The 27,784-nt window shown below is 36.9% G+C and overlaps 1 protein-coding gene across 6 annotated transcripts in view; it reads right to left on the bottom strand.

Annotated features, from left to right (window-relative positions):
• The window catches only part of LRCH1 (leucine rich repeats and calponin homology domain containing 1), a 125,750-nt gene that overhangs the window by 9,288 nt on the left and 88,678 nt on the right, over positions 1-27,784 (bottom strand). For 4 of the 6 annotated variants that reach the window (XR_012652931.1, XR_012652932.1, XR_012652933.1 and 1 more), the window contains 4 exons: positions 17,173-17,282; positions 13,107-13,244; positions 11,190-11,267; positions 3,033-3,290 (listed from right to left, as the gene is read on the bottom strand). Coding sequence is in view for 2 of the 6 variants with exons in the window: in XM_075046203.1 (XP_074902304.1) it covers positions 11,190-11,267; positions 13,107-13,244; positions 17,173-17,282 (326 nt within the window). In the remaining 4 variants the exon portion in view is untranslated. The remainder of the gene's footprint in view (positions 1-3,032; positions 3,291-11,189; positions 11,268-13,106; positions 13,245-17,172; positions 17,283-27,784) is intronic. The other 2 variants (XM_075046203.1, XM_075046204.1) reach the window with 1 other exon arrangement.

Below are 27,784 nucleotides of genomic sequence, written 5' to 3'. Positions count from 1 at the left end.
ATCAGGATGTCCTCAAAGGTAAAGAGCCAGCAGTCAGCTGAACTGTTGGTTTCCCAAGTACTAAAGCCACAGGAACAGCAACGCAGAAACAGGACTGTGAATTTAGCAAAGAACCCATTAGAGTAGATTAATGAGCTACATATATGTTTTAGTTTCCACCTCCCCATTTAGAGGCAGAACTACGGGCTTCAGGGATGGGCAGACAGTTATTTTTCACATTTGCATTATGTTTGAAATATATTTTGAGAAACATTACTACATTCGCACTTAGAGAAATGCAAGGGTGTATTTTACTATTCCTCTCCCTGTAAGATTTATGTATATTTGGAAGTGTTATCAATAACAACAACAACAAAAAACCAAACCGGATAAGCTTCACGTATGGTAGTAAGGCTGTGCTTGTCATGAAGCAAGTATGTTCATTTTTCACAGTCTGGTTCAAGATGGCTTCAACTCCAGAACTATAAGAAAGTGCTTGTAATGTTACACTTTAATTACTGTATATTGTCATAGTTGAGGACAGTGAGAAAACGTACTCTAAGTAACTAAAAGACAACTCTGCATGGTAAGACTATGTAAAGTTAAAACTTTGGACAAGTTTGGGACTCACGTATCATTATGACTGGGGTATGTCCAGTTGGCCAACATTGACACAACAGCAGTTCAGGTCCTAACCCAGTGTCTAGTCTGATAAAACACTCAAAACCACTGAAGACATGAACTTCCATTTCTGCACGCTGGAAATGCAAAACACACTGATCTACTTCTTCTCTTACCTCCCTCCCAAAGCTACTGGATACACTGGAGAATCAGACGTAATATTAGACAACGAGACAGATGTGTACTATAAGATGGTAGCATCGACTTTCACCACCTGATTTTCTAATTTCAAAAAATGTTAAATATACTCATAGATCAGTACTATATGAGAAGTGCACAACACAAAGCATTGACAAGAGACCTGTTTACCACTTACGGGAGCAGGAGTAAAAATCCCAGCCCTAGAGAAGACATCACTTTTGTCTCAAATACCAACACTGGACTATAAAGAATCATACAATTAATAGATTCTGAACTGATTCAAGCTTTATGGCACTTTCTCAGTTTCACTAGAAAAGCAATATCGTTAAACCAAGACAACCAAAATCAAGACAAAGATCTGCTGAAAGTGGAAGCTTCAATGTCAAGCTCTGAGTCTGGGTAAGCAAGTGTCCGGTGCTGGAATCACTGAAACTAGGCACACAGTTAAAAGACAGGCCTGTGCAGGATGAGGGCACAAGTCTGGAGCTACACACCCAAATAACTAGTACCTTCTCCTCAAGTCTGAAGAGCCTCGAAGCACTCACTAAACTCATGCCTGGTCACAGAAGACGCTCCTTACAATAGAGGAGTTCTACGTATGCACTGGAAGCTGCCAGACACTAAACCCTTTAAAAAAACCTTGATTTATCCATCATCTGAAATTAATTTTCCCTTCTTAAAATATGTAGCTGATTATACATTTCATCCTTTTTATATATGTATGTATATATTTAAGCCATGGAAACCAGGAATGGAACTGCATTTAGAAGTTTTTTAATACAATTTTACAAGTATCTGTGGAATGGGGATATTTATAGTGTAGCACTAAATCATAACCATATGGCCAGAATACTCAGTAACATACAAGGTCTTATGCTAGTTATCCTCTAAAAGCCTATAGGTGATTTTTTTATATACTAGGCAGTGAGAAATGAATGTATTTATTTCACTGACACGAAGCTGAGGTCCTTTGGGTAGCTCGCCTGAGACTGAATTACAAATTTAGTCAGCAGCATCTAGGCCAATACTGCAATGTCAGCACAGGTTTGTAGTCAAGGTTTTTCTATTGTTCAGTCAATTTTCATTTATATATTTCATGTTGATAAGGAGTAAAACAAACAAAAAATTGTCTTTATCCAAGTTTTACAACAGATGAACAGAACTGGAAGGGAAACGGAGGTCGTGAGTCCAGTGCTGTAACCACAGGCAGAGTTCAAACATCCCCAAACGCCTCCTGGCTAACGTTTGCCTAACCTATTCTTCAAAACCTCCTCGGATGGAAATTCTCGAGTCTTCCCAGATGATCCATTTTCCTAGCTACGTTATCTTTGTTACATTGGTCACACAAACAAACAAACATTACCTGCATTTGCACAGGTGATGAAACAGAGACAAGATAGTGACGTGACTTGCTTGGCGTCACACGTAAGAATGGCAGATACAGGAATCTAACAGCTTTTTCTCAAACTGTCTTATCGTAGCACACTGTACCCCATGATCTTCCTCCTGAAACATTCTAAAGTTCCTTGCATGTTATGGGCTGCTCCTACCCGCTACTAATTTACAGTCATCTGTGGGGTTTAACACAGCAAAGTGTTTAAAAGCAGTTCAACGCTGCTTTGTCAGACAGAAGAAAAAGATTATTCTATGGAATCTGGAGGAAAACAAAATATACGTAGGAAAACATAACTACTCCAGTATGGAATTTAATCGGAACAGTAGAGATGACCAACAATCTTTAAAGTTACAGTACTCTTGTAAATCTAAAGGATTAAAAAATAACAGTAATTTGAAAGATAGTTCTCTAAGTGCTCTTAATACAACGTAAGTTGAGATAATTGGCACCAACTCCGAAAATACTATCATCTGTTGAGGTGCCACCTCAGTTGCTTCAGTATCTGCAGCATTCTTGGATTTTCACAAAAAGTAAGAGGCTCAGTTCTGTTTAGCTTGTGATACACATCTAGCCTACACCCAAAAGCGGGCAAAGAGTAGCTTCACTGCTTTTAACACATTTAGTGTGTAGTCTAGGCAACATAAAAGAAAACAAACTATAAATAAAGAGGTACATAAGTTCTTAAACTAGAGCTGGAGGGGAGAGAAGAGATGGGACTTGCCTTCAAGATGCTACTCCCTCTCTCCCCTATTTCAAGAGATTAATAAAGATATTACAAGGAAGGGAAGCGAGGGAAAGGGAGAAGTTTGTAAGACAAAGGAAGGAAATTAAGTACCTGTAATTTGTCAGAGACAAAGCAGAAAGTTTGTGTGCACATGCGAACAGGTTATGCTGTTAGCACATTCCAGTGATAAGTTATATACATCAAGACTATAAAAAGTATGTGGAAAAGACAAAAGCCTATTAGATCCCAGGAGCGAAAGGTAGAAGTTGATTGTGGGGTTTTCTCCCCGAGGGCGAGCAGAGTGTCAACAGTCTTTCGAATGTGACGAATATCCGACTGCAGGATGTCATACGGAGAGCAGAGGTCAGCCTATCCCGAAGGGCAGCCATTAGAACAGAAAAAAACAGTGCATAAAATTAAAAATACAAAAATAGAAAGATATTGATAAATAAATTATCACAATATTCTAGCATAAACATGTAGGAATAGTTTCTTCCTAGTATTGCCTTAGTCACTAGACATCCCAGCTTTCTTTTATTTCCTCGAAATACCGAAGCTGTCATACAATATCAGAACGTTAAGATAGACGAGCTCAGGCCTTCAAATACTTCCAAAATTATGCCCAGATTCACAAGGGTGAGGAGGTGCGTGTGATCCACTTATTCCAATGAGATCTGCACACCTTTGTCCATCTGGGCCTTATTCAAATGCTTAAATGGAACCAGCTGTAAAAGCCAACTTACATAATAGCAAACAGTGGGTTAGAAAGCTGTTAAAAGCACAAGCAGCAGCAATATGAAGTCTCAAGAAAAAGTACTTAAAGAAATTGTTAGAAGTATGCAGAGTTCTCTGACATAATAATCTCAAACTTGGTATTCAAATATCATCTTAAATGATATCCTGGGATGGAAACTGAAAAAGTCAATGTAGCACTAACTGTACTTAATTTTAATAACGTTTCTAAACCGATGAATTTGACACTAAATTCCTTAGGTAGCATTTTAAGTTATTAGCAGGTTAGACTCCCATACTTTTTTTGGAAAGTAGCAACGACTTCATGTAGTAATTTACTCTAGACTAGCTATACAAAATGAAGTGTAGTATGTAATAATAATATCAATATGCACACACAATATTTAACATTAAAATCAAACCAAGCAACAACTAGTACTTTCAAAACTCAATCTACGATATACCATTGTACATTGCAAATGAGGCCTTACTATCAACAAAGACGGTGAATACTTACTGAATAAAATCATATGAAGTAAGAAAGAGATCCCCTGTTTCAGAGGAACACTATGTTTCTTTAGTAGCTTTTCAGTCTCACTTGCTTAATGAACTGACAGTACACCCAATAAACGAAGACGTGGAAGTTCAGATGTCTGCTTTCTGTTAGTGCAACGTTTCAACGTCTACTTGGCAATAAATTAAACTTTAAAATATTTAAAAGAACATTCTATCCTGAAAAGTGACTAGTGGAACTGCAAGTCAGAACTGTCATTCATACACAAAGAAAAAAGTGACACTTTTTTTTTTCTTTCTTCATTTTTGCTTACCATGACAGGTTCTAGCTTTAACAGGAGTTAAAAGCTGCAACATTTTAATTTTGTTACTTAGGCCAGCAGATACACAGAGCGGGGAAAACCACCCTGCCTAGCAACAACACTGCTATTTTTACACTCATTTTTCAGAATTTTTTCAACTCAAAATTCTAGTGCGATCATAAACTTCAATGCAATTGTATTTGCCTTTTTCTAAAGGATGAAAACTCACAGACTGAAAAAAACGTGCCCATCTTGTTTGAAAATGGGATGGGACTAGTACTGTATTCGAGAACATCTACATCCACAAGCTGCTTACCAGAGAAACTAGTTTTAGGGCAAACAAACTACTCATGACTATCGACTATGTAATAGATTGCACTTTCGCCAGACACCAATAAACCCAGCAAACGCTGGATTAATTTTAAAATGGCATACAGGACTCAATTCCTACTTGTTGCAAATATATCCCCAAACCAAATATCTAAGTTACATTGAAGTTAAATTTATATAACAAATCTGATAGAACTTTAAAAAAGGACTTTTTTTTTTTCCCCCAGTTTTTGTGCAAAACCCCTCCCAACAGTCCCTACTGCAGTCAAATGGAAAAGGAAGTAATTTCAGAGTTAGAATGAGAGCTGGTAATAGGTTGAATTTTTACAAAGCCTGAAGAACTTGCTAACCAGAGATTAACATATTAAGCAGTACACAGGAGAAGCCAAAGCATACAAACCCAGCCAACACATGCAGAAGACACTTCCTATGGGAACTGCCATGCTGTGCTTTAGTGAAACAGTGAAACTTGGGGAAGCCTGAGAAATGTAAGATCATTCTCGCTTATTTTTGTGTGTTCTGTGACAATGGATAATTTGGTGTTACAGTCACACCTTATTAAGTAAAATGTTTATACTGTATGTATTTTAAACTTATGTAACTCTGGATTTAAAAAAAAAAAAAAATATAGCTTTTTAGTAATGGAGAGCGTATTTCCACTTAAGTTACCAGAATTTTAGAGATGCTGTGAAATGGAAATACCAAACTAGAACATGACATCGTGAAATAGTGAAAAAGTACATGACCCCCACTGAAAGTCAGACAACCGCCCACCCACCCACCCACCGCAAGCACTGCCCTTCTCATTTAGGAGACTGAAATGATACTAAAAATATACATATGCTTAATCATTACATTTATGGACTGACTTCTTAGGTCTATGAAGCTACGCGATGAAATCATACAGCTGCCAAAATCATGCATGCAGAATAAACACAGTAAGACAGAAGTGGAACGACAAAAGCTGTTTGTGTGCACAAACCGCCCTCGTTCTATGTGCTCCTGCAGTGAGTGTGAAAAACAGAGAGCATTTCAAAACCAACCTCCTCAGGTTTTGACTCTGGTAAAAAAAAAAAAAAAAAGGCAAGAGCAAGCTTGCAGAAGTGCATTAAGGAATGAAGTGTGTAGTGCATATGCACTGTACTCAAACCACGAGGACAGGGACTCAGAATTCTGCTTTCAGTACTCCGACAGCGTCCTGAACCCCTTAACTCCGACCTGTCGGCCAAATAGCGTACGTCACCGAGCCCAGAGCAAAAGGGTGGAGAAAGGAGCCGTACCTGAGAAAACTTACTGCAACTTCATGGAGGTCTCAGGATGAAACTATGGAGAAGTAACTGATTACGTGAACTGATCAGAAAACAAGCCTAAGTGGTAATGAAAATATACCTTGCATTAAACTGGGAAACATGATTACCAGTTGAACAACACATAGGTGGATAGAAGATAAAATATTGACACTCTGCTTGGTTGCTTCTTTTACTTTGTTCTGCCAGTTTTAACATACAAAAGCCTCCTGGTTTTTTCCTATTTGTTTTACTTAATTAGCCATTTCTACAGTAACACAAATCATATTGATTTTTAGAATAATTCTGGCTTACGTTGCAAAACAGCTGACCTAGTTTTCAGAGAAGGAGGTGAGCCGCAGTAATAGCTCCTGTTCGCAGGACTCGAAATTCAGCGGAAGGGGCACAGGTAACCCTTTTGTAATTGGAACCTTCATATGATGACTTGAGATCCAAAAAGCCACTTCTTACCATCACACTCCTTTCTGTTCAGTACGTGTGCACCAAGTAGCCGACTGAAAATTTGAGAGACGTGGCAGAAGCCTCTCATTCCCATCTGAGAATTAACTCGTCCCACTAAATCCTGCTGCACCACTACTGACATGCTGGAACACAGAAGCTCAATAAACCCGCTGTAACAAGTGGCTGTGAAAGATTTCATTTTATCACTACCTTTTATCAACAGAAATTACCATTCCAGCATCAACCATGATAACTTAAGTCTATCTTTTTTTCAGGCTATATGAAGATTGACAACGTGTGTCTGTGTATGCAGACAAAGTCTTTTCCTTTTTTTAAAAATAACTCTACCTAATTTCTCCGACTTGAAGAGGTCCCATAAAGGGCTAAAAGAGGCTCAAGTGCCTAATCTGCTAAGCTACTACATTAGTGTAAGTTGCACATCATAAAAATTAATTTGCGTCTTTGTAAAAAGCTAGCTTCTGGATTTTGGTTCACAAACATTGAAAATACTTTGTTCAATTTCTTTTTTAACAAAATGCTTAGAAGCTCCTACTACTGATATGCCATATTTGTTCATAATTGAGAACCAGAAGAAATGCAGACCAAAACTTATAACTTTTGCCTTTCAAATACCATATTGCATTTACAGCTGTGTTTTGGTCTAAATCTCACTTGTAATAAAGTATCATTCAGCCCACCACAAACCAGTTATTTTTTCCTTTTGACAGGAATATTTGTTAATGTAGTAACATTAAATGCATAAGAATGCATAAGAAATGCATAAGAAAATGAATGCTTACGAAAAAATGCTCAGTAATATGGATCACCAAGAATAACAGCTACCAAGAATAAAAGCTAAAGCTTTAAGTTATCGATTTGCAGGTTAAAATGGGAAAGTCTACTTCGTTGCTACTAGTATGAATACTGATTCTAATATGGCAAATGACAAGTTGAATAAATGTATATGAATATTTTTGTCTTTATTTATATATATTGCTACTGGTTTTATGAAAGAGCAGCTGAAACCAAAATACTTCCGTAACTTTACATACATACACATGTGATAATAATTCAGACTTTCCTGACATTTTTAATACCTCTGGGATGAGATGTCACTAAGAAGAGTAAAACGGCATTTGAACTGGTACATTTGATGCTTTGGGGGCCACGCTTAAACAGAAAGAGAAATAAACCGAAAAAATAGCTTTATTTTTTAAACCCAGAGAGTGTGAGAGGGTGAGTGCAATATAGGTGTCCCGGGCAAGCATTATAGGTGGTGTGGGTAGCGGGTTCGTGTGACTTTGACAACCTACTCCCGTGAACGGCACCATCCAAGTCCTGCACGTTTTTCTGAAAAATGCAGCAGGACAGGCCCCCCCTCCGTATCACACACCTACCGCCGCTTGCTTCAATCTGCATCAGCCAAAAAGTAGGAGCGTTTGTCATTCTGTTGCTATCACAGAAGAGATTAGGCAATTTGACAGTTTTTAGTTGACAGTGTAAAATAAAAGTCATCTTTTGTACTTTTCTAAGTGACAAAGGTTGTACCTTTTCTGTCATATACCTCCTGAGGGGCACGGCAGACACTGTCTGAATCTTCAGGCTTTCAGATGCTTACCTGCCACCGTCCCTTCCTCACATCAAACAAAAATTTTGTTTTGTCTCAAAAAAATGATCATTTACAAAGATCTCTGATAAGGTTCTACAGGAAAAGTTAGTGACAGAACTGGACACAATTTGATTGTCCTACAATTCTCACACTTGTGATAGCCTACCAGTGCAGTAAGAGCCTTGCTGTTTAGTTTCTTATTAAAGGGTCAGAACCGTAAGCTTAAAACATCTCTTCTGCATATGATCCGGAGCATCATAAAACCATCAGCAGAAAGTGATTTCAAGATGTCACCCGTTGTACTGAAATTCTCATCTGGCAGGTAACGGCTTTCAGAATCACCTCCATACCGGGTCTGTATAAAGAGATGCTCACGTTCCCCCATTTTGTAGTTGTGATTCTTTGGGAAAGATGCCAACTCCTGATACTTATTATGACACATTTGGATATGGATGCCAATTGCATTTTTCTACACTTGGATGAAGTTTTCCAGGATCATTCTGGGGAAAGCAATTTTGACCCAAGAATCAAATGCTGAAAGCCACAGAAGTAAGAGACCATGCACATCAGCACAACACAGTAATTACTTAGCTATTTTCTTGTTTTCTTTTTACGTGATTTGGCAGGATATTATTCTAAACCTGTGGAGTTCAGGAAATAGCATGTACTCTATTCCATTCCATAAATAACTGAAAACAAACCAACAGGAACTATAACAATTTTAAATCCTTAAACAAAACCCATGAAGCAGAATTTCAAGTTAATTCTCAGGAACTAAACATGGACATAAGTATCACAGAAAAGCCTAATACCTGTGGGTATTAGGATCCATAAGTGGAACCTATCACTTTCCCATCAGATGCTTGTTTTAAAAAAAGGAAATAATTCACTGCATTCGTTTTACTGGTTTGTCCAGAGATAGTTAGGCAACGTGCAACTCATCAACCCGAAGCAGCATTAAACACCCCATTTGTAGCTGACAAGTATGCAGCTGGCTGTCATACTTGCTATCATACGACTTCGTATTCCTCATACATGTCCCTTCAACACACAGCAAAGCTCCATCATCTACCAGCTAACTCCACAACACGATGGATTTTCACAATATATAGCAAACATATACATTTGCAAATTACCAACAGCTATTCAAAAAGAATATCCTCAGAGTACTGAAAATGTATTGTAAATTTACAATTGCAAGCTGCTCATTTAATGTATAAGTGAATGAGTTTTTCCCCTCAAGAGAAGTTAATGCTTATTTCGATTCATAGGGATGGTTAGTTTATAAACCAGATCGGTAAGATCTGGCCTTGTGCTTAAGGCTCTGTGCAACTCTACAACAAATATACTTTAATAAAAAAAAAATCCTAAAAAATTCTACACTAATTTCAATGGAAGCATTAAAGAGGAGGGGTAATAAATATATAAAAATGTCTATTCACAGAAAAGAAAAAGGCATTTTTCCAGAAAGCATACTTATAGAAATCCAAAATAAAAAAAAAACTTGGGGTAAAGGCTTAGCTTACCCATCTATAATATGGCACTACAAGGATCTTTGTAAATATTTCTGTTCTTTTTCCATTTCTGAAAGATCTTTTGACAACAGTGAAAACAGTTCTTGGCCTTTTCTTTCCCAACGGGCTATATCCAGAAAAACCTGACTTGTATTCTAACTCACTGAATGATTTATGATGCATCAGAAGACAATGAATTTAGGGGCAGCTTAACAAACACTCCACGTCTACAAGCCCACAGCACTGGGATTTTGATCTTCTTTGAAATTTTCCCTTTAATATGAAATCATTCTAACTTAATAAATTACATAATTACAAGAACTAAATCATCCATTACAACTTAGACACCCAGCCCATTACACTGAATTATCAAATTAAATTTATGATGAACCATTCATTGGAGCTGTGAAATAAAGTCTCCCCCTCAAAATTCCTACAAATAGCAAAAATGATCTGTTACTTTTGTTGTCCTCCAAATCAAGTGCTAAAACATAGAGAAAATATAAAGAATTCAAACTGGAATTCTTTCCCAATGTCAAATCTTTGCATTACCATCTGCTCCCCAAGGGGGTGGTGGGGGAGATACACAAAAAATATCCTTTCGTTTCAGCATTCTTGAAACACAGACTAAAAAGAACTCAGTCTTCATTATACTGTCATATGTATGCAACAGTGAAAATACATCATGCAATTTTCATGTTTTCAGATTAAAAAGACTTTGTACAACACTTTTACCTTCTTTTGAAAGTCATGCATTTGAAATTAACTTTTTCTTAATAGGTACTTCAAGACCATAAGGGAGTCTTTGAAATATTCCCAATGCAACTCCAGAATTCATTACATTAAAGATATTTTTCCTTATTAATATGAGAATAAATTACACGATGAACGCTGCCATTCTTAAATGAAAAGCAGAAAACATCAAGCACTGCAATTTCCCTATTTCCAGCTTCTGAAACACTTATATCTACATTATAGAACCTTACTCGTACATACTTTCCATACTTAACACAGAGACAATGGTTTTCTTCACATCACTGCAGAAGTGTTTCAGTACAAGAGATGAGTGTGTTGTTAGTCACTTTTACAATGCATACAATAATGCTTAATATTGTAAAAAAAGGAAAATAAATAAGTAAAAAGAATGAAGTCCATATTCTAAAAGCACTAGGTAAAAATGCAGTTATGTTGTATAATGAAAAAAATTAGCAAACTGTCTTCTAATTACATATTACCTGATTACCATGTTTGTTATTTATTTTCCATGGCAAAGAAAAGGAGATATTGGGGATAATACTGAATTACTGATTTAAGACAAAAGCCACAATTTTTAAGTGCTATGACATGAGCCACTTAAATGCACTAAAGTAGTATTAAATCACATTATTTAGATCAATTTTTTAAATTATATGTCTTAATTGCTGAAAAACTGTAGTTCATAAAGTTATCCCTCAGCTTTAAAGTAATTCATGTGTTTTGCATTTTTGATCATTTAGAAATGACAGACTTAATTAAATTACCTCTGGTATCCCCAGTTTTCTACATGCATCCAGAAAGTTTTCCACGTTTCTCCTGCATTTGGCCATACTAAGTTTAGGCTGTAAAACCAAGAACAAATAGTTTGTGACAAAAGAATTCAAAATCATTAATTCAGTCAATTCACCTATTGCATTATTTTTGTACTAATGCACCATTTCCATATTTCTCCTGAAAAGAATGCATAAAACTCTGCTCAACTTTTTTTTCTGCTACTCTAAAAATGTCACGCCTACAAATACAATCTGAGTACATAAGTTGTGGATGCCATTTGCTTTTACTTAGTTATGAAAGTCACCAGCACATTTAGATCTCTACTTATTCACATCCAGCTTGTGAGGTTTTAAAACCTGCCTCTTATGACGATTTGTGATAGACAACATTGATTTTCTGGACAGCAAGTAAACTGATAAAGGATTCCAACACACAGAACAGACTTAACTGTAATTAACAGGCTTTTACTTTTTAAATTTTTTATGTACTCACAAATGTACAGTAACTACACACAATTTTAATTGTCTCTGAAGAAGAAATTTCCTAATTCAGGACTATTCACCAAATACTGACAGAAATATGACGTTACTAAAAAAAACCAAAATCAACTCACAATTTTACTTCCTCAATTCAAGATGTGAAACAATGGTAATTCCTGAATATCCACTTAAACCAAGAATTCACTATAGCAGCAGGGACTTCAAAGAACTAATTTTCTAGGCTAAAGTAATTTGAAGGCTGTTTTAAGCAAGAGAACGTCATCAATATGAAGTTGAAATGAAATAAAAATGGATTTAAAATATTTTTGTTTTGTTATAGAAAACACCAGAAGATTTTTATCTTAAAAAAACCTCCAAAAACCCCCAACAACTGCACCAGCACTCCTCCACAAAAAAACAGCAACAAAACTTAAGTTTTTGCCCCAGAAATTCAAGTTTGCATACTTTGACAATGTTATATTTTTACCAAAGACAGAAGTAACTTGAAATCAAGCAACAGCAAAAGAAACTCCACTAGACCACCTGAGAAAGTGTCTTAACAACTGTCTTCTTGGACATTCTTATAGATTGCCTCTGAAAACCACACGCTATTCTCAGAACTGAGTATCAGGCTGTAGATGGCAAAATTTTACCAACAAATACATTCAAAAAAAAAAAAAAAAAGAAAAAAGCAGGGGGCTGACAGTCTAAAAACATACAAAACCTCTTCAGAACCAGACTGGTATCAGAAATCTGGAACAATGATCTGTCCAAGCAAAAGACATCAAATAAACAGAGAAAACACTAAGAAAATTACATTTCAAGAAATGCACACCCACACAGATTACATTGATTTTATGTCCTGAAATCTTCAGGTCCTTAGGTTTGGCAAGCCAATATTAAATCCTATTCCATTCTGTCTGCAGGTAAAAGGAATAATTTGTACATTTAACCCAATAGGAAGTATATGCTAATAAGTGCTGTAAGTGCTTCAGTAACATGACATCTGCTAAGCCAGACATTGCTAAAGTTAACCTCAGATTTTTTTCAATCAACAAACAAGGGGCTAATTTTCCTTTAAAAAGGGTCTCCTAGAACAAAATCTTGTAATCATAGAATTTCATACTGTACTGAACAAAAAGGCCATTATAAAAGAAAATCTGATCTGTTGCTAGATCAGAGAGGCAGGATAATTTTACTCAGTTATAGATGTGTTTGTATATAAATATACAAACACTATATGTATATAAAATATATTAAAAAATGAACATTTGAATTTGTAATAATGTAAATGCTGCCCCTAACAGCAAAGAACATTCATTGAACAGCAACCTGTTCTATGTAACCAAATACCATTTGGCAATAACCCCGTAATTTTTCAAACATTCCTCCCCCTCACCCCAATGTAACAAGAAACATCCAACTTACTACTGCTGGTGAAGGTACATGAATACTTCCTACAGACCGAGGACGAACGTGATTTACTAAATGGCAGAGAACTACACCATCCATCAGAGCAGACCCCAAGTCTTCAGGCAAACAAATCTTTAGTCTTGTTTCAATGTTCTGCAAATGAAGAACACATGCACACTTTAATATAGAAATGGATGAAGGCGGGGGAAAAGGGAATATATATGCTCATCTTCTCCTATGCTGTAAGACACATAGCCAGTTTTGGAGTTTTGGTTTACCAAGAAACTCACTTCCTTTATATAACTAATTCTTTAAAAACTGAAAACCAACCTCCTCTACCCTATGTTGGTCACTAAATCACGTAAACTCCTTTAAAAGAAGTCGACACTTCAAATGCTGCTGTCATAATATGCATTTATTTTTATATATACATATAAAACCACATATGCATGCAGTTAGCCATGTGATGGCTCTACATGCAGCAGTCTTCTATTTATCCATCTCAAATTTTCTTTATCATCAGTACTTTGAATCGGAACTACATTGTGTTAATCACTGTACAAGCAGAGAGTAAAGGCAATCTTTCCCTTGTAGCCTAAAAATTACTTACAAAGCATTAAAGTGATCAGAAAGACAGGTAAGGCAAGGCAAAACATTCAGATTTAAAAGAGAATTTTTTGATACTTGTTAATTAAAACTGAAGTCTCACTGAAAAGAATTTGAGATTGCAAAATAAAATACTTTGAATATATTTGAGAATTTTCCAGAAAAAAAACCTAAAATAAGTTTGTCACATATAATGAGTTTCTTAAATTGCACTCCAGTCTTGAAAACATTCCAACAGTACATTGAGATAACTCTTAGTTTAACTCTCAGAGACAATTACTTCCATTATCTTAAAATGGGTATTTCTTATTCCTAGCTGAACCTCCTTAATGTCATTATTCTCTATTAATACATTACCTCAATCTAAGCTGGGTGTTTTAGATGAAAATAGATTATTCTCTTTAGAATTAAAGGAGAGTGTAGATTGGAAGGGATTTCTGAAGGTCACCTGGTCTAACAAATTTGGAGTGAGATCCGAGCCTTGGTTAGTTCAGTTCTGGATATCTGCAAGGAAGGAGATCCCACAACATCTCCAGGCAACCTTGTTCAGTGTTTCACCACCCTTATTACAAAGAATTTTCTCCTTATAGCTACTTGAAATTTCCCTCTCTGCAACTTTTGCCACTACGCCTCATTCTTTCACTGTGCATCTTTGTAAAGCCTGACTTTATCTTCTCTATAACCACCCTTCAGGCCGCGGAGGACAGTCCTATGATATTTTCAGCGCTCTCTTCTCCAAGCTAAAGAAATCCAGCTCTTAGCTTCTTTCTCATACATCCTTTGTTTGGCTGCCCTCACCATAAAGTAGCCTCCACTGAACTCACTCTGGGTTTTCGTTATATTTTCCCAGTTTCTTCTTTTAGTGGACACACTACTCGAGTACCCACACGTACGGTCTCACGAGTGCCAAATGGGGAGTGCATCACGTGCACTAATACAACGTTTAGTTTTCACCTTGGATTAATTCATAACTTAGATAACATTTTTGTTGTCATACATGCACAGAAAGAGTCCATTTTGAGACTTTCTTTCCAAATCTGTTACAAACAGGTTTGTATAAATTAAGAAATTAAAAATTCCTTCAGAACACTGATTTGCCTGTTGGGAGACTATTCAGTATAGATCAGGGTGCATTTTTTTTTTATAAGCCGAGCACACCTACAACACTACTTCAATGCCATTTCCCTTTGGAGTTCATGGTTTGAGACTAGATTTAATTAAAAATGAAGACTTCAAGAAGTGGATTAATTCTCCTTCAATTTTGTTACCATGGAAGAACTGCTCTCTTTTTTAAAAATAATCCACTCTATAGTAGCGGACAATTTGTTCCACTTAGCCTGACAAAACTATTGAAAGTTTACCCTTTGAGTGACAAAAATCAAGCAGTATTTCTTGCTAGGCTCTATTGCTAAAGTGTAAGTGGCAAATCACTCTGGAGATGACAACTGTCTGAAGTGACTGTGGATGTCTACAAAATCAAACGGAGGAAAAATATTTATGGGTCTGAAGGAAAAACTTTTATGAAATGGAAAAATTTCTGTAAAAACACCCCATTCTAAAGACAAGGGGGGAATGTGTAGAAGAAACACCAATGTTCTCACAACATGCGGCTCAGGTGAAGCAGTTGAGCTAAAAGTAACTGTGCATTTAGATTTCTAAATAAGGAACCTGAGTACTGTAATAGTTGTTCCTTCTTGTTTAGTGCCCAACTTGTTTAAGGCTGCAGGTTCTGTGAAGTCCCACTAAATTCTAACATGCCATGAAACAATTCAAAAGCAAAATATCCCGGCGTAAACTTCATTAATTTGAAAAATCTCACTTCCAAACAGGGCCAATCTTCTCGCTTCTGTCACTGCTCCTTAACTCGTCATCAAACTTCTCACAAGAGACAACAGAACTTTCATTTCAGGACACAATGCTTCAGGGTGAGGGCAAAGGATAGTGCATGGAGCTGAAGGTCAATAACACATTAAACCAGTATTACTGGTAATACCTAGCAGTAATATAGTGTAAAGAGAACCTTATTAAGTCTCCATGATCCTGCCTGACATGGTGAACAACCTTGTTCTACTTTTCACTGTAAGGATTAACTGAACCAATGCACAAGGCAGGAACATTGAGGACATTATTTTTAGGAACAATTACTTGGGGACTTGCTACATATTTGTGGTAACTTTTAAAAGAAACGTAAAAAACCTGCATTGATGCCGCTGACTAGACTATGCTCAGAAGAACTACATCCTAGTGCAGTTTCTTCCTGCTACTTCCATGTTCTTCTCCATTATCAATAAGTCTGTCTCATCCGATTCCTGCATCTCGTCCCTTTGGCATCATCCAAGTTTAGAACTGGTAATATACTACACTCAATCAACTACGCTGAACCTTCAACAAGATCTGTTCTGTTCAAAAATTCAGCAAGACAAAGTAAGGTTAATCCAGACTTAAAACAGGTGAGGGCCTGAGGTAAGAGAATGAAAATCTAAAAGTCCTCATAGCTCTACATTAAACAACCCGCCTTTTAAAGACTGTTTGATAAGGAGAAAAAAAGTGAAGCCTTTTGCTTTAAAATTAAATAATACAAGACATGTTACTTAAAATAAATGAATAATTTTGGAATTAGTCATTCCATGAAGCTAATGACGTAAGAAGAAATAATCTTGTAATTCCGTTGTGATATCAAAGTCACCTACCACACTTTCAGGATTTGCACTGCGTTTAGGAGTGCGACAATACCATCTCTTCTGTGGGTAACACAACATCACTGGAAACCTTGACAGGTTCAGGGTCACAACACTCCTTGGGGCAAAGGTTGTAATTTTTTTTTTTTTTTTTGACACAAATAGGTGTCACACAAACAATGCTACCCAGGTATTAGCTGTGTAACACAGGCCCTACGCAACCACATGCAGCAATTTTTGCATCAGGCTCTAGCTTCTGTATTCAAGACAATATATCAGGAAACCATCTTGTATATTCAGATTCTCAAGTGATGAAATATTCATTACCTAAGAAAGCTGTTTCAAGCATTAGTTATCTGCTTTAAAAAAAAGTTTCTAACTTTAGCTTTTACTAATAGATTTCATTATGCCTTTCACTTGCTAGGTTGAAGACTTCTCCAGCTGTTTGAAAATAGTTTCTACACCTCTCTATGTCTTAAGTGATCACTTCATCCTTTCTGATGAAATTACTTAAATTGAGAAATCATTATTTCCACCAGTGCAAGGCATGCTGCTGTTTAATTATATGTCATTCAGGTAACTCCCATTATTATTTCCCATTTTTACAAAACCTGTCCTGAAGTACACACATCTGACCGTGATAAAGCACTTCAGGAATAATCTCATCAATGTAATTTGCAGAAGTAATATTGCCTCATTTAACCTTTTTTGTATTCTCCTACTTAGACAACTTTCCCAAAGAAAAATTTAAAAATGCATTCCATTAGCACAAATTAATTCTACCAACACTCACATACCTCACGTAGCTGTTCCACAAGCTCTCTCTCTTCTCTCATCTGCTCCATTTTCCTTCGAATTGTAAATTGTGGGTCTATTGATTCCAAATTTCTTTGTGGTCTTAAGAACACTATGATTTTAAAAAAGACAGATTTTAGTTTAAAAACTAACACCTTGATTTATTAATTTCTAAATGAAGCAAAATCCTTAGGCATTGCCTCCAGCAAAAACTGTTAGACAACTTCTCTGTCCTCAGGAGGACAGAAAAATCTGATCTTGGATTACAGTCATAAATGGCTATTTTTTGGATATTGCTCTGAACGGCATCCTGCGCCATCAATGGAGGGGATGATTTTTCAACCAAATCCTAATCTCAACAGGCAAGTTTTGTCAGATGATTAAGCAGCGGCACAGTCCCTTAGAGATTCTGGTCTGTACAAAACTTTGCATCTAACACGGAAGGAAACACCTCTTACTCTTTTAAGTAGAACCGTCTCCTACAAGATGCTGAATTGTGTAACAAGCTGTGACAACCATCTTCCTACACACGACAAACTGCTTACTAGATAAGGTTATACTAAAAGAAGAAAAACCACCCACCAAACAAAGACTGATGTAGGCAGACTTAGCCATTCAGTAAGTCTGCCTACATAAAAAAGTCATATCGCAAATGTAGCACTGCACAAACTCTTTGCGGTACTCCTTCCCACCAATCCTGCCGACTGTCTCACTTTGCCCACATATAGTTCCTTCAAATAATTACATGAAATCTCTGCACGTACGCACCTCTACACTTCCTTTTTTTGTGATCAATGACCATTTTGAATGGTTCAGCAGAACAAGAAGATGTACGCTCAAAATGCAACTGTCACCTGTTTGCCACTCAAATTATAGGACAACTTGATTATTATGGAAAATGATACTGGTTAAAAGAAAGAAGTGTTTTGTATTATTACTTTCCTGCCTCTCTCCTGAATGCAACATGAAACCCTAAGTACCAATTAATGGGGTGGGAAGTACAAAGCCTAGAAACGTCCTTTTTCACATACAGCTACTGCTCTATCTCAGTTTTGTTAATTTAAGGCCATTAAAGAAAGAAAGGATAACTTCTGGGTCAATAAGTAACAGGATAGAAGAGAGTAGCCTTTTATTTACTAAAAGGCACATCAGAAAATTAGAAGCGTATGAATTGCCAATAGCACCTACTTGAGGAGTAATAAAAGATGAATTACACTTGACTGTAGGAAAGGTACACATAGGTATAATCACAGTAATTCTGATGTTCCATTAAAAATTGTGGCACATCAGTCATTTTATTTAGGTTGTGATTTGGGTAGTAGGCTGAATTTTAAAAATCAGTCCTCAAAATATCTAAGAAAATAAAACATTGGACCCTCAGTAAAAGGAAATTTCATCTACATTCTGACCAAAAGTAAACTGTTATTGAAGCCCCCAAATCAGTTCAGGGTCAACATACAAAATTGCACCCTCTGACATCTAGGGCTCAGATAAACAAGACAAAGTTTCTGCACAAGAAATACTTTGAAATCTCAGACAAGTCTAGTCACCAGGAATCTTGCCTAGCTGTATGCAGGTTGGTTAAGGAACAAAATTAACGATCTAAGCTACCTCTCCAGCCGAAGGGACAGACAGACACCACCTATGGCAGTTCAGCCAACAAGCAGTAGTTCTTTCCCTTATTTACTGAAAAAGGAGCTTAAGGCAAAAAACTCCTTGCATATCCTTAGGCTACTTATGTGAGGAATCAAGATAGAATGAACTATGGCCAGCTACCAAACTTGCTTCCTTCCACTACTTGACTCACACAGTCGTAGTTTTAACTTTTCACAGGCAACTGAAAGTTGCTACGCTGCTGTTAAATCAGTAATTTCAGGAAATGCCCTATTAAAGGCTGTTTGTTTAAACAAAGCTGCTTTTAAATGTAACACGTAAATATTACAGTTTTATGTTTTATATATATATTTTTATATATATATATATATATAAATAAAAACTCTGCCCTTTTTAACGTCGTCAGAAATCCCACAGGCAGAGCATCCCGTAGAGGACGTGCAGGACGGAGAACTGCAGCCAGGGGCTGTAGCTCCGTTCCCTTCTCCAGGTGGGCTACACAGGTTCACCCGTGTCACCACGCAGAAGGATCTACACGCACACAGCATAAATAAAACCATTCACCATACTGACCTCCCACACGTAACGTGAGAGTAGCAGAGCCATGCCTTCAGAGGCAATAGGTCCACAGCTGTATCGACATTCAAACTTTGCCTTTGTAGAAGGCAAACTGCAAGCTCAGAATAGAACTCGATTTCCGAAGCACAGTGTATCAACAGATCCATACTACCCAACATTTTGTAGAGGCGCATATGTACACCATGACCGCGCATAGCCACACACACAAAGGTTCTTATAGCTGTAACTGCTGCTCTTACAAAGTGTAACAATCCATATACCTGATTTAACTACGCCGTTTCAAAAGCACTACCTACTGATTTAGAGAATTTTAAACCCATTAATACATTGGTAAATTTCCGATGAAAGCAATTATATATGGTGAAAATTAAACAATTAGAAATAGCTAAAAAGTAACTTAATAATTCATACAGTAAATCGTATAGTTTAGGACAGCTACAACAACAAGAAAAAAAAAACAACTCCCAAGTTTTCAAAGTGCAGAAGTCTTACCCAGGACTTCTATTAAACTCCAGAATTGTACTGAATTAAAATTTCTGCATTAGCAACTCTGTACAATTTATTGGAGACTGCTCCTAAATTTTTAGGAGGTGAAATAAAAATCTCCTATCACATTATTAAAAAACTGTAGTTGCAATTTCTAAGATTTTAATTTTAGAAATAGTTCATTGTACAACTCTAACGAATTATTTTTGCTGCTTCTCACAGACGAAATGCCTACATAAAACTATGCTTGAAGAGTAATACCATATTGAAATGGTATTTAAATGCCACTGTAGCTTTACTGGCAGCAGCAACATTTCAAACTATTCTCTACGAAAGCATTAGTTCATATTTATGTTCAATCTTGCAAGTGTCAGAGTATTATTATGGACTTTGTTCAGTTTGGCCACAGCTCTCTTTGTTTAGGCCTTTGCCAAGTCAATATGAATGTCCCAAGACCTACTTCCTTCCAATTTCAGACTACAAACATCTGTTAATGAAAAGTAAATATCAACATTACTTATTCAATTCCATTCATGAATGAGACCTACATTCCACCAGGAGGAAAAAGGAAAACTAATCTCAAGGCAGTAGGAAACTACAATTAAAAGTTTCTAAATGAAAGAAAGTAAGTTTAGTTGATTAAAAACCAAAACAACCTCCACACATTGAAAAGCATTAGTTATAAAAGCTTCAATTATATACTGAATTTAAAGAAAAATGTTCTAATACGGGAAGTTTGGGCAGTCCTGAGTATTGCTTGCTTCTCTGCATTACATACGTTTTTCAGCAATGGGAGCCCATACCTCACAGAGATGAAGGTCTAATTTTGACTCCTTCCAAGAGCCAGTTTCTGGTTTTTGAACCCATGCTCAACCAAGGTTATTACGTAATGCTTGTTCCAGTAATTTTTTTAAAAAGTATTTTGTACAAGTTTCAACAAGTTAAATGGGTAATAGTTAATAACACAATATGTATTCCACAGACCATAGTCAAGGACAAACCTCTTTGTGAAAATTTTCATTTTTGTACAGAGTTACTGAGTTACGATGCACATAAGTGCACTTACAGCACATCAAGGAATTTAGTGTCCTGAGGACTTCATTTGACAACATTATCCTTCAGGTAAACCACAAAATTATTTAACCTGACTCTAAAAATAACAGACAAAAAGAAGGCTGGACTAATCACAGGCAGAGATGAAGTCAGGCTAAATGTTTATAGTTAGATTTCTCTTTGATTGATTTATTCAGTCCCAACTGAAGTAACAGTGAAGTTATTAAGAGTCATTTGCTAAACCAAAGCCTCCACAATGGCATGCGCACTGGTCTTGGGAGACCTGTCTGCTCCAAGCCTTATAACCTCCCAGAAATTCTGGACTTCACCTCCTCTATTACTTTTGCCAGGCGGTTACATTATAGATGATATGAAGTATTTAGATACTACATTGACACATGGCATTTCTATATCCAAGGCTACACCTATACTAGCAAGCTACACGATGCTGGCGCGCGGATCCTCAGCACTGGGCTGCACACATCCATCCCGCTAACGTTGCTGCTCCCTGGCAGAGTTTTGGTCTGTGCAAACCCACCTCTCTTCTACGCAATGTCTTGGTATAGCTCGAGGGATAGCACAGGCGAAGGACATTCCCCAAAGGCAGCTTAAATGCAGCCATCCTGTTCTGGACAGTAAGAGTGCTTTGGTGTGGATTTGAATCATGCTGTGCCGACTAACCTCAGCGCCAGAGAACGGTCTCTGGTCCATTTTACTTCCTACCAGAGGAAGATACACCTTAAATAACAGACTTAGACCCAGATAACAAACTCTAAACAGAAAGGCAACAGTCCTGGCTAAAAAAAAAATAAAATATAGTTGTAAAAGCAGTTTTCTGTTGTAACAGCCCAAGGCAATAAACACTGATATTTGCATTTGGCTTAAGATTTAAATGACATGAGACATCTATCTGTTCCGAATGCACAAGCACACACCAGTCTATACTGCTCATTGCATTTAGAAGAGTAAAACAGTAACAAGTCTAGATTAACAAAGATCAAATTGTGCACTGCTAGAAGTACCTCTAGCTTTCCCTTTTCTCTGTCAGAATATTCATCAGCAAAACATCAAGTTAGTTTCATACAATCATGAACTAAATTCAGTTTTTCAACTTACCTTTACCACAATTCTTATATTCCATAAACATTTCCTTTATGGAGCTGATTCCTTACATATGCTGTCTTCTACGGTTTTACAGTCAAGAATAGTCAGTATTATCAAGTAATGAACTGAATGTGGGCATTCTAAACTACATGTTGGCTTTATCATTCAAGATTTGTGGTCTTAGTTTCAATCTGATACTTCTGACAGCTTCATTGCCTTCCAACACCTAAACACCCTTCTCATTTAGGGCAACTGGAAGAACAACAGACCTACTTTAAAAAAATACCTCTGCCTATCAAATATTTATAAATGGTTCAATTGCCTAGGTTCCATTTCTTCCGTCTGACGTTTAATTACTAACGCAGTAGATGACTCTGATAGCCCAGGCACAGCCAGCTTTGCGTATTAGTGCCAAGACTCAATGTACTATGACAATAATGCCCTGGAGAAAAACAAAGCAAAAGAAGCAGTAACAACATTCACAAATGTGCCTGGCCTTCACTATGCACAGAGAAGTTTGACAGCTCTACTAACAGTTTCTTTTGGACAGAAATCACTATTTTTGCTTAGCTGGTTGTTTCAGCTTTGTTTCTTCATGGATTCCTCTTCTAATTAAGTTAGTTATGCACCTGCATCAATAACTGCAGATGGGAGCAGGATATTTTTATTAACAGTCAGTATCTACCAAAAAAATAATAAATAAAAAAAATGCGGAAAAGACAGTAGCAAAATTATTTGCTGTTTGAGTGCAACTTTTATAAACCCTGGAAAGTAAATCAAGTAAATAAACCTATATTGGAAATAGTTCTTGGAGTGGATATCATGGGAAAAGTTGTTTTGCCAGACCTGTAAACAATGACACTCTTCACTCATTTACTTTTGATACTACTACATATTCTATAGTAAATTAACATGCATCCTCTGAGGTACTTAATCTTATAAACACCCCCTCAGGAGTACTGTCCCTCATCCTCAGCCACGTGAGGCATTTGCCATATATTCAGGTTTCTGAAAACACAAAATTAAGTAAGGTATATATGGAACACCTACCATTGTCACTGTCTCCTTCAGATGGGATACTGTAGCTAAAGTTGTCCCATGTTTGTGCCTGTGTAAGTGTGTTGAAGGAGATAGGAGGAAGACTGAGGGATGGGTCTGCTGGAGGGGAGTGATAGCCAGTCCAGCCACGGTGGTATAAGGACCGGAGGGGGGACAAAAGGGGGCAGCAGCATTTCATTTATGGCATTAGGATTGTATGGTAATGACGAAGATGTAATTCAAAGGTGATTAATACAAAATGTATAATTTTTGAGAAAAGAATGAAAGATGGTGCAGAATAAAAAGAATGAAAAGTTATATGTTAGTACTTGCAAATCATACATTTTATGCGCAGTTAAGGCTGTTAAGCTTAGCAAGATCATTGTAACCATAGCACTTCACACAACTTGTTTATAACCAAGTTTTAAGAAAAAGTACCCATAGATTTTACATTAGAGCCTGACAAAAAACTTGACTCTCTGAATCAGAAAGTAAATATACCAGCTGTGAAGTTTCAGCAACGAAAAGTTCAGAGAATAAGAATTTTGGTACTTTTTGTAACTGTGTAATAAGAACACTTCCTCCCCCAAAGACAATCTACACATCCATACGAAAATACTATTACTTTACAACTTCCTAGCTTATTTGGATAAGTAGCAACTATATTATCCCTTGGATTCTCTTTCTGTTGAAATATGTTCTGTACATACAGGTAGTACAGATGTTTTCCTTTTGTTTTAATTCACTTAATAGTACATGCAGCACCACTTTTATTTCTCGCTGACTCCCCCAGCAATAAGTCCAAACCTACAATGGCCCCAGGACCTCAGGAAAGTTCTGGTCCTCCGCAACTTTTACAGACTTTCCAGGGATGAGAACAGACGTGCAATACCTCCAAAGGGTGATCCCAAGTTTGCACCACAAACCTTGGCAAACCTGCGCTGTAGACGGTCTTCTAACAAACACAAACTCAGCGATGGGCTCCCTGAAGCATGCAAAATTGCGCATTTCCACAGAAGCTGCAACGGAGTCTGGACACTATTCACCAGACGACTGTAACAGCATGTCATGCCTACAGTTCGTGAGCACCCGTCAACTCAATACAGAGCTAACCTTGTACAGCAATAAAGTCCCTATTTTCCATCCATCCTGCCTTCTCTCTTTCAACTAGCCATGACAACACCTCTTACTTGTTCCTCAAATCCCTCAGCGCACATTTTTATTCCTTCCTCACCACATCTACTCTGCAATTCTGTCTCCTGTCTTGACTGTGGCAAGGATTTCTGCCCAAGCTTTCCTCAAACCACCATTCTCTAGTGTTTCAGAACTGGACACTGACATCCTTAAAGTATCTCCTCCCTGCTTATCTTCAGCACATCATCCATCCTTTCAAAGCTTCCCACTGGTTTCCTATTTTCTGACACAGAATTTAAATCTCTCTTTCTCTGCCTTTCACAATGATGCCACTTCTTAATGAGCTTTTCCTGTATCTGATCACAATGTTCCTTACCACTTCTGCCACAAAAATTACAAACTCACTCATTTCTTGGTTCCCTACATATATTTCCATGTTTTATCTAACGAATCCCCCACACAAGCAACATTCATGCTCCTCAAACTAAACTGGAGATTATAAACTACCTCTATTCTAAATGCTAAACCATAACCCTAAATCAATTTAAAATTGCTTTGTAGATCAAAAAGCAGCTAAACCCATTTAATATTAGAAGAAAGTCCAAGGTAAAGTTTCAGTAAGCACAGAAAGTCCCTATTTTATACCATTCAAAATTAATAATCATAAGGAACTTAATCGCATAGACATTCTCCTTCCCACAATTCTGGAATCTGTATTAACATGATAATAATTCAGACACTGTTGTATAAAACTTCACCTTCAACTTCTCTTCACACTCAACCCTTCAAGAGCTTGCTCTCTTTAGCCATGCCTTTTTCCAAAGCCAGTTTACTGCTTCTGGCTATTGCGACCCCAGATCAGCTGAACCTGAGTCGGCACAACCTAAACTCTGAGCAGAGTCAAGACTGGGTAACAGAATACAGATTTATGGCAAATGGTAAACAGACTTTAATTATGCTGGCAATTAGGATTCTCATTATTTTCCAAAGTGCGCAGATAATGCAGTTAGGCAAGAAAACAAATGGAAGGAATAAATATCCAGAGATTAGAAAACCAGCAACTAGCATTCAAAAAGAGGGAAAGATACTGTCAAGTTCTAATGATCATTATGTGTTCCAACAAACTTAAAAGACACTGAGGCAAGCACGTCTACTAACATCGTGCTTCAAATTCTCTACAGGCTATGAAAAATGAAGACACTGGATTCACAAGTAAGATTATGCTAAGTAAACAGTTGCAAGGGAACAATTTTTCACTTCACAATACAAACTGCTTTGTGATTTTGAGTTTTGGCAGTGCTTCTTTTAGCCTCTAAAAGCACAATTTTGTTGGTTGGTTTGTTTGTCTGTTACCTTGTTCAGCAGAAATTATGAATTTTGAGTGATCTCAAAATGGCACAGAACAAAAGCAAAAAATATTCTTGAGTACTGCAAGATCTATTAGTAGATGCTCAGACTTCAAGGTCTAGCATATTAAAGGTATCATTGCAAGAGCTTTGCAACACTCAGTTTTGACAATTAGCACCACTCTGAACATTTTAATCAATTCATGAATCAAGCACAAAGAGTTTAAATTTATTAGCTCTTTTGAGTGGTTCCTTTTCAGAGAGCAAAAGTACTTCCCAAGAGCAAAACTGTGGTTCTAAGAAAACCTGTCATTTTGGGTTCTTTTCAATAGTAATTTTTTAAGGTTTTCAAAATTAATGTGAATTTGAGAAGCCCATACTCTATAAAAGTATTTAAAATACAGGAGGAAATAGTCTGAAAAATTAAAAAAATCCTCTCTCTTTTTACCTTTTATGTAAACATCTGACCCTTGAAAAGAATTTGTCAAGAAGTCAAAACACATTCATTACCTTTCGAAACATTTTCTTTGGGTATCAAGTCAGCCATCAGATATGAATTTTCCCAATATTTTCCCTAGCTTTAAAAAGAAAGAATAAAAGGACCTTCAGTCCTGAACACATATAAGTATATACTAACACAGAAATTTAAGCCACTGCGGTTTATCCTCTGGAAGCACTTCCATTTGTGTGTGTAGTTCAAAAAACTGGAATCCAGAAGTCTAGAACAGTTTACTTTCACCTTTCCAAGAGACATAAATCATTATGAAACAATGGGGGGGTGGGGGGGGCGGGAAGTCAAATTGAAAGCAACATTCATTTGAAATAGATGAAAATAAACACAGTGAAAATAAACTCTCAAATTTCAGAAGGGTATGGTTCCATATATTTTCATTGAAAATTTGCCACTATTTTTTCCATAGAGCATGATGTACACATTTTAGATAGAACACTTTAATGTTCTTTTAACCTTGCACTCAGATTTAAAAGATTTATAGAAGCAAGTAATTCAAATGTAAGCTCTAATGAAGTTAAAACAGCTAAACTCATTTCCAAAGAGTTTTAATGTTTCCTCTAAGGCCATGAAGAACTTAAATGAAAAAAGCTATTAAAATAAACTACAAACTGAGCTGAAAAACTTTCCTGGATCACAGAATTCCTGGACCCCTAGACTAGCTCAGCTCTAGGGCAATGAAGCCGTATATAATTAACAAGTAGAAATTCAGACAGTGATAGGATGCTTCAAACTCACACAAAACTTGCACGAAGTTTTAAAGGAAATACAGTGAAAAAACTAGAGGCATGGCAAGCTAGCCAGCTTTAATGGGAAAAACATGCAGAATTCACAAACCTGCTACTATTTCCAGTCAAGTACTACTTCTATCTGTAAATTAGTCTTATGTGTTACCAAAACAAATTTTAATACTACTTTTAGAGTAATTCTAGGGTGGGAACAGGAGAGAAAACAATACCCAGCTTCACTATTCCTTTGCAAGGTTTCATTTTGTTACATTGTGCCACATAGCTAATACACAGTCTTTTTATCTGAAGTTGGACCTAAAGTTTTACTATTGCCAAATTCCCCTGTCTTACCATGGTATAAATTCAAGGTAACATGACTGAAACTGGATGCAATGAGGTGAAAGACTGTGCAGTAATGCCTCTAGCTTGGTGACTCTGTAGTGTATGACATGGAAAGGAAAATAAATTCAAATTATCAAGTTTTCTGGAACACGCAGCTGTGACCAGAAGACGCTATAGTATTGGCATACTCAAAGCGATTCAAATATATGAATTTGAATTGGCACAGTGTAGAAAATCAACAGATTATAACCAACTGACTTTGGTAATCAATGAGGCTACACACAGCTGCAATATAGTCAGGGGAAGAACTGTAGGAGTTGTGCCCATCTGGTCTTCCATTGTGCGACTTGGAGGATTTGCTGCAATCCCTAGCAATCCACTCTCCCTAGAAATCCTCTAAAAAGATTCAATAGGCTATTTTGCCCTGACCTATTACAATCATTAAGTATAGGACATCTTGGCGCACCGATATACCAAGGCTTGGAAGCGCACGCTAAACTAACGCTCGAACAAGAAGTCACAGTCTCGCGTTCCCTCCCACAACGCTGCTTCCAATCCCTGGCAGCAGATTTTACTGGCAGCTCAGCACAACACGGGATACGTCCCGCGAAAGCAGCAACACGGCACGGGCCCATTTGCCTTCACGCATCTTTCTCCCAACAGTGTTACCGCAATGTTA

The sequence above is a fragment of the Buteo buteo genome, chromosome 14 (genome assembly GCF_964188355.1).
Source record: "Buteo buteo chromosome 14, bButBut1.hap1.1, whole genome shotgun sequence".
Taxonomy (NCBI): domain Eukaryota; kingdom Metazoa; phylum Chordata; class Aves; order Accipitriformes; family Accipitridae; genus Buteo; species Buteo buteo.
This window is presented reverse-complemented; position numbering and strand designations above follow the sequence as displayed.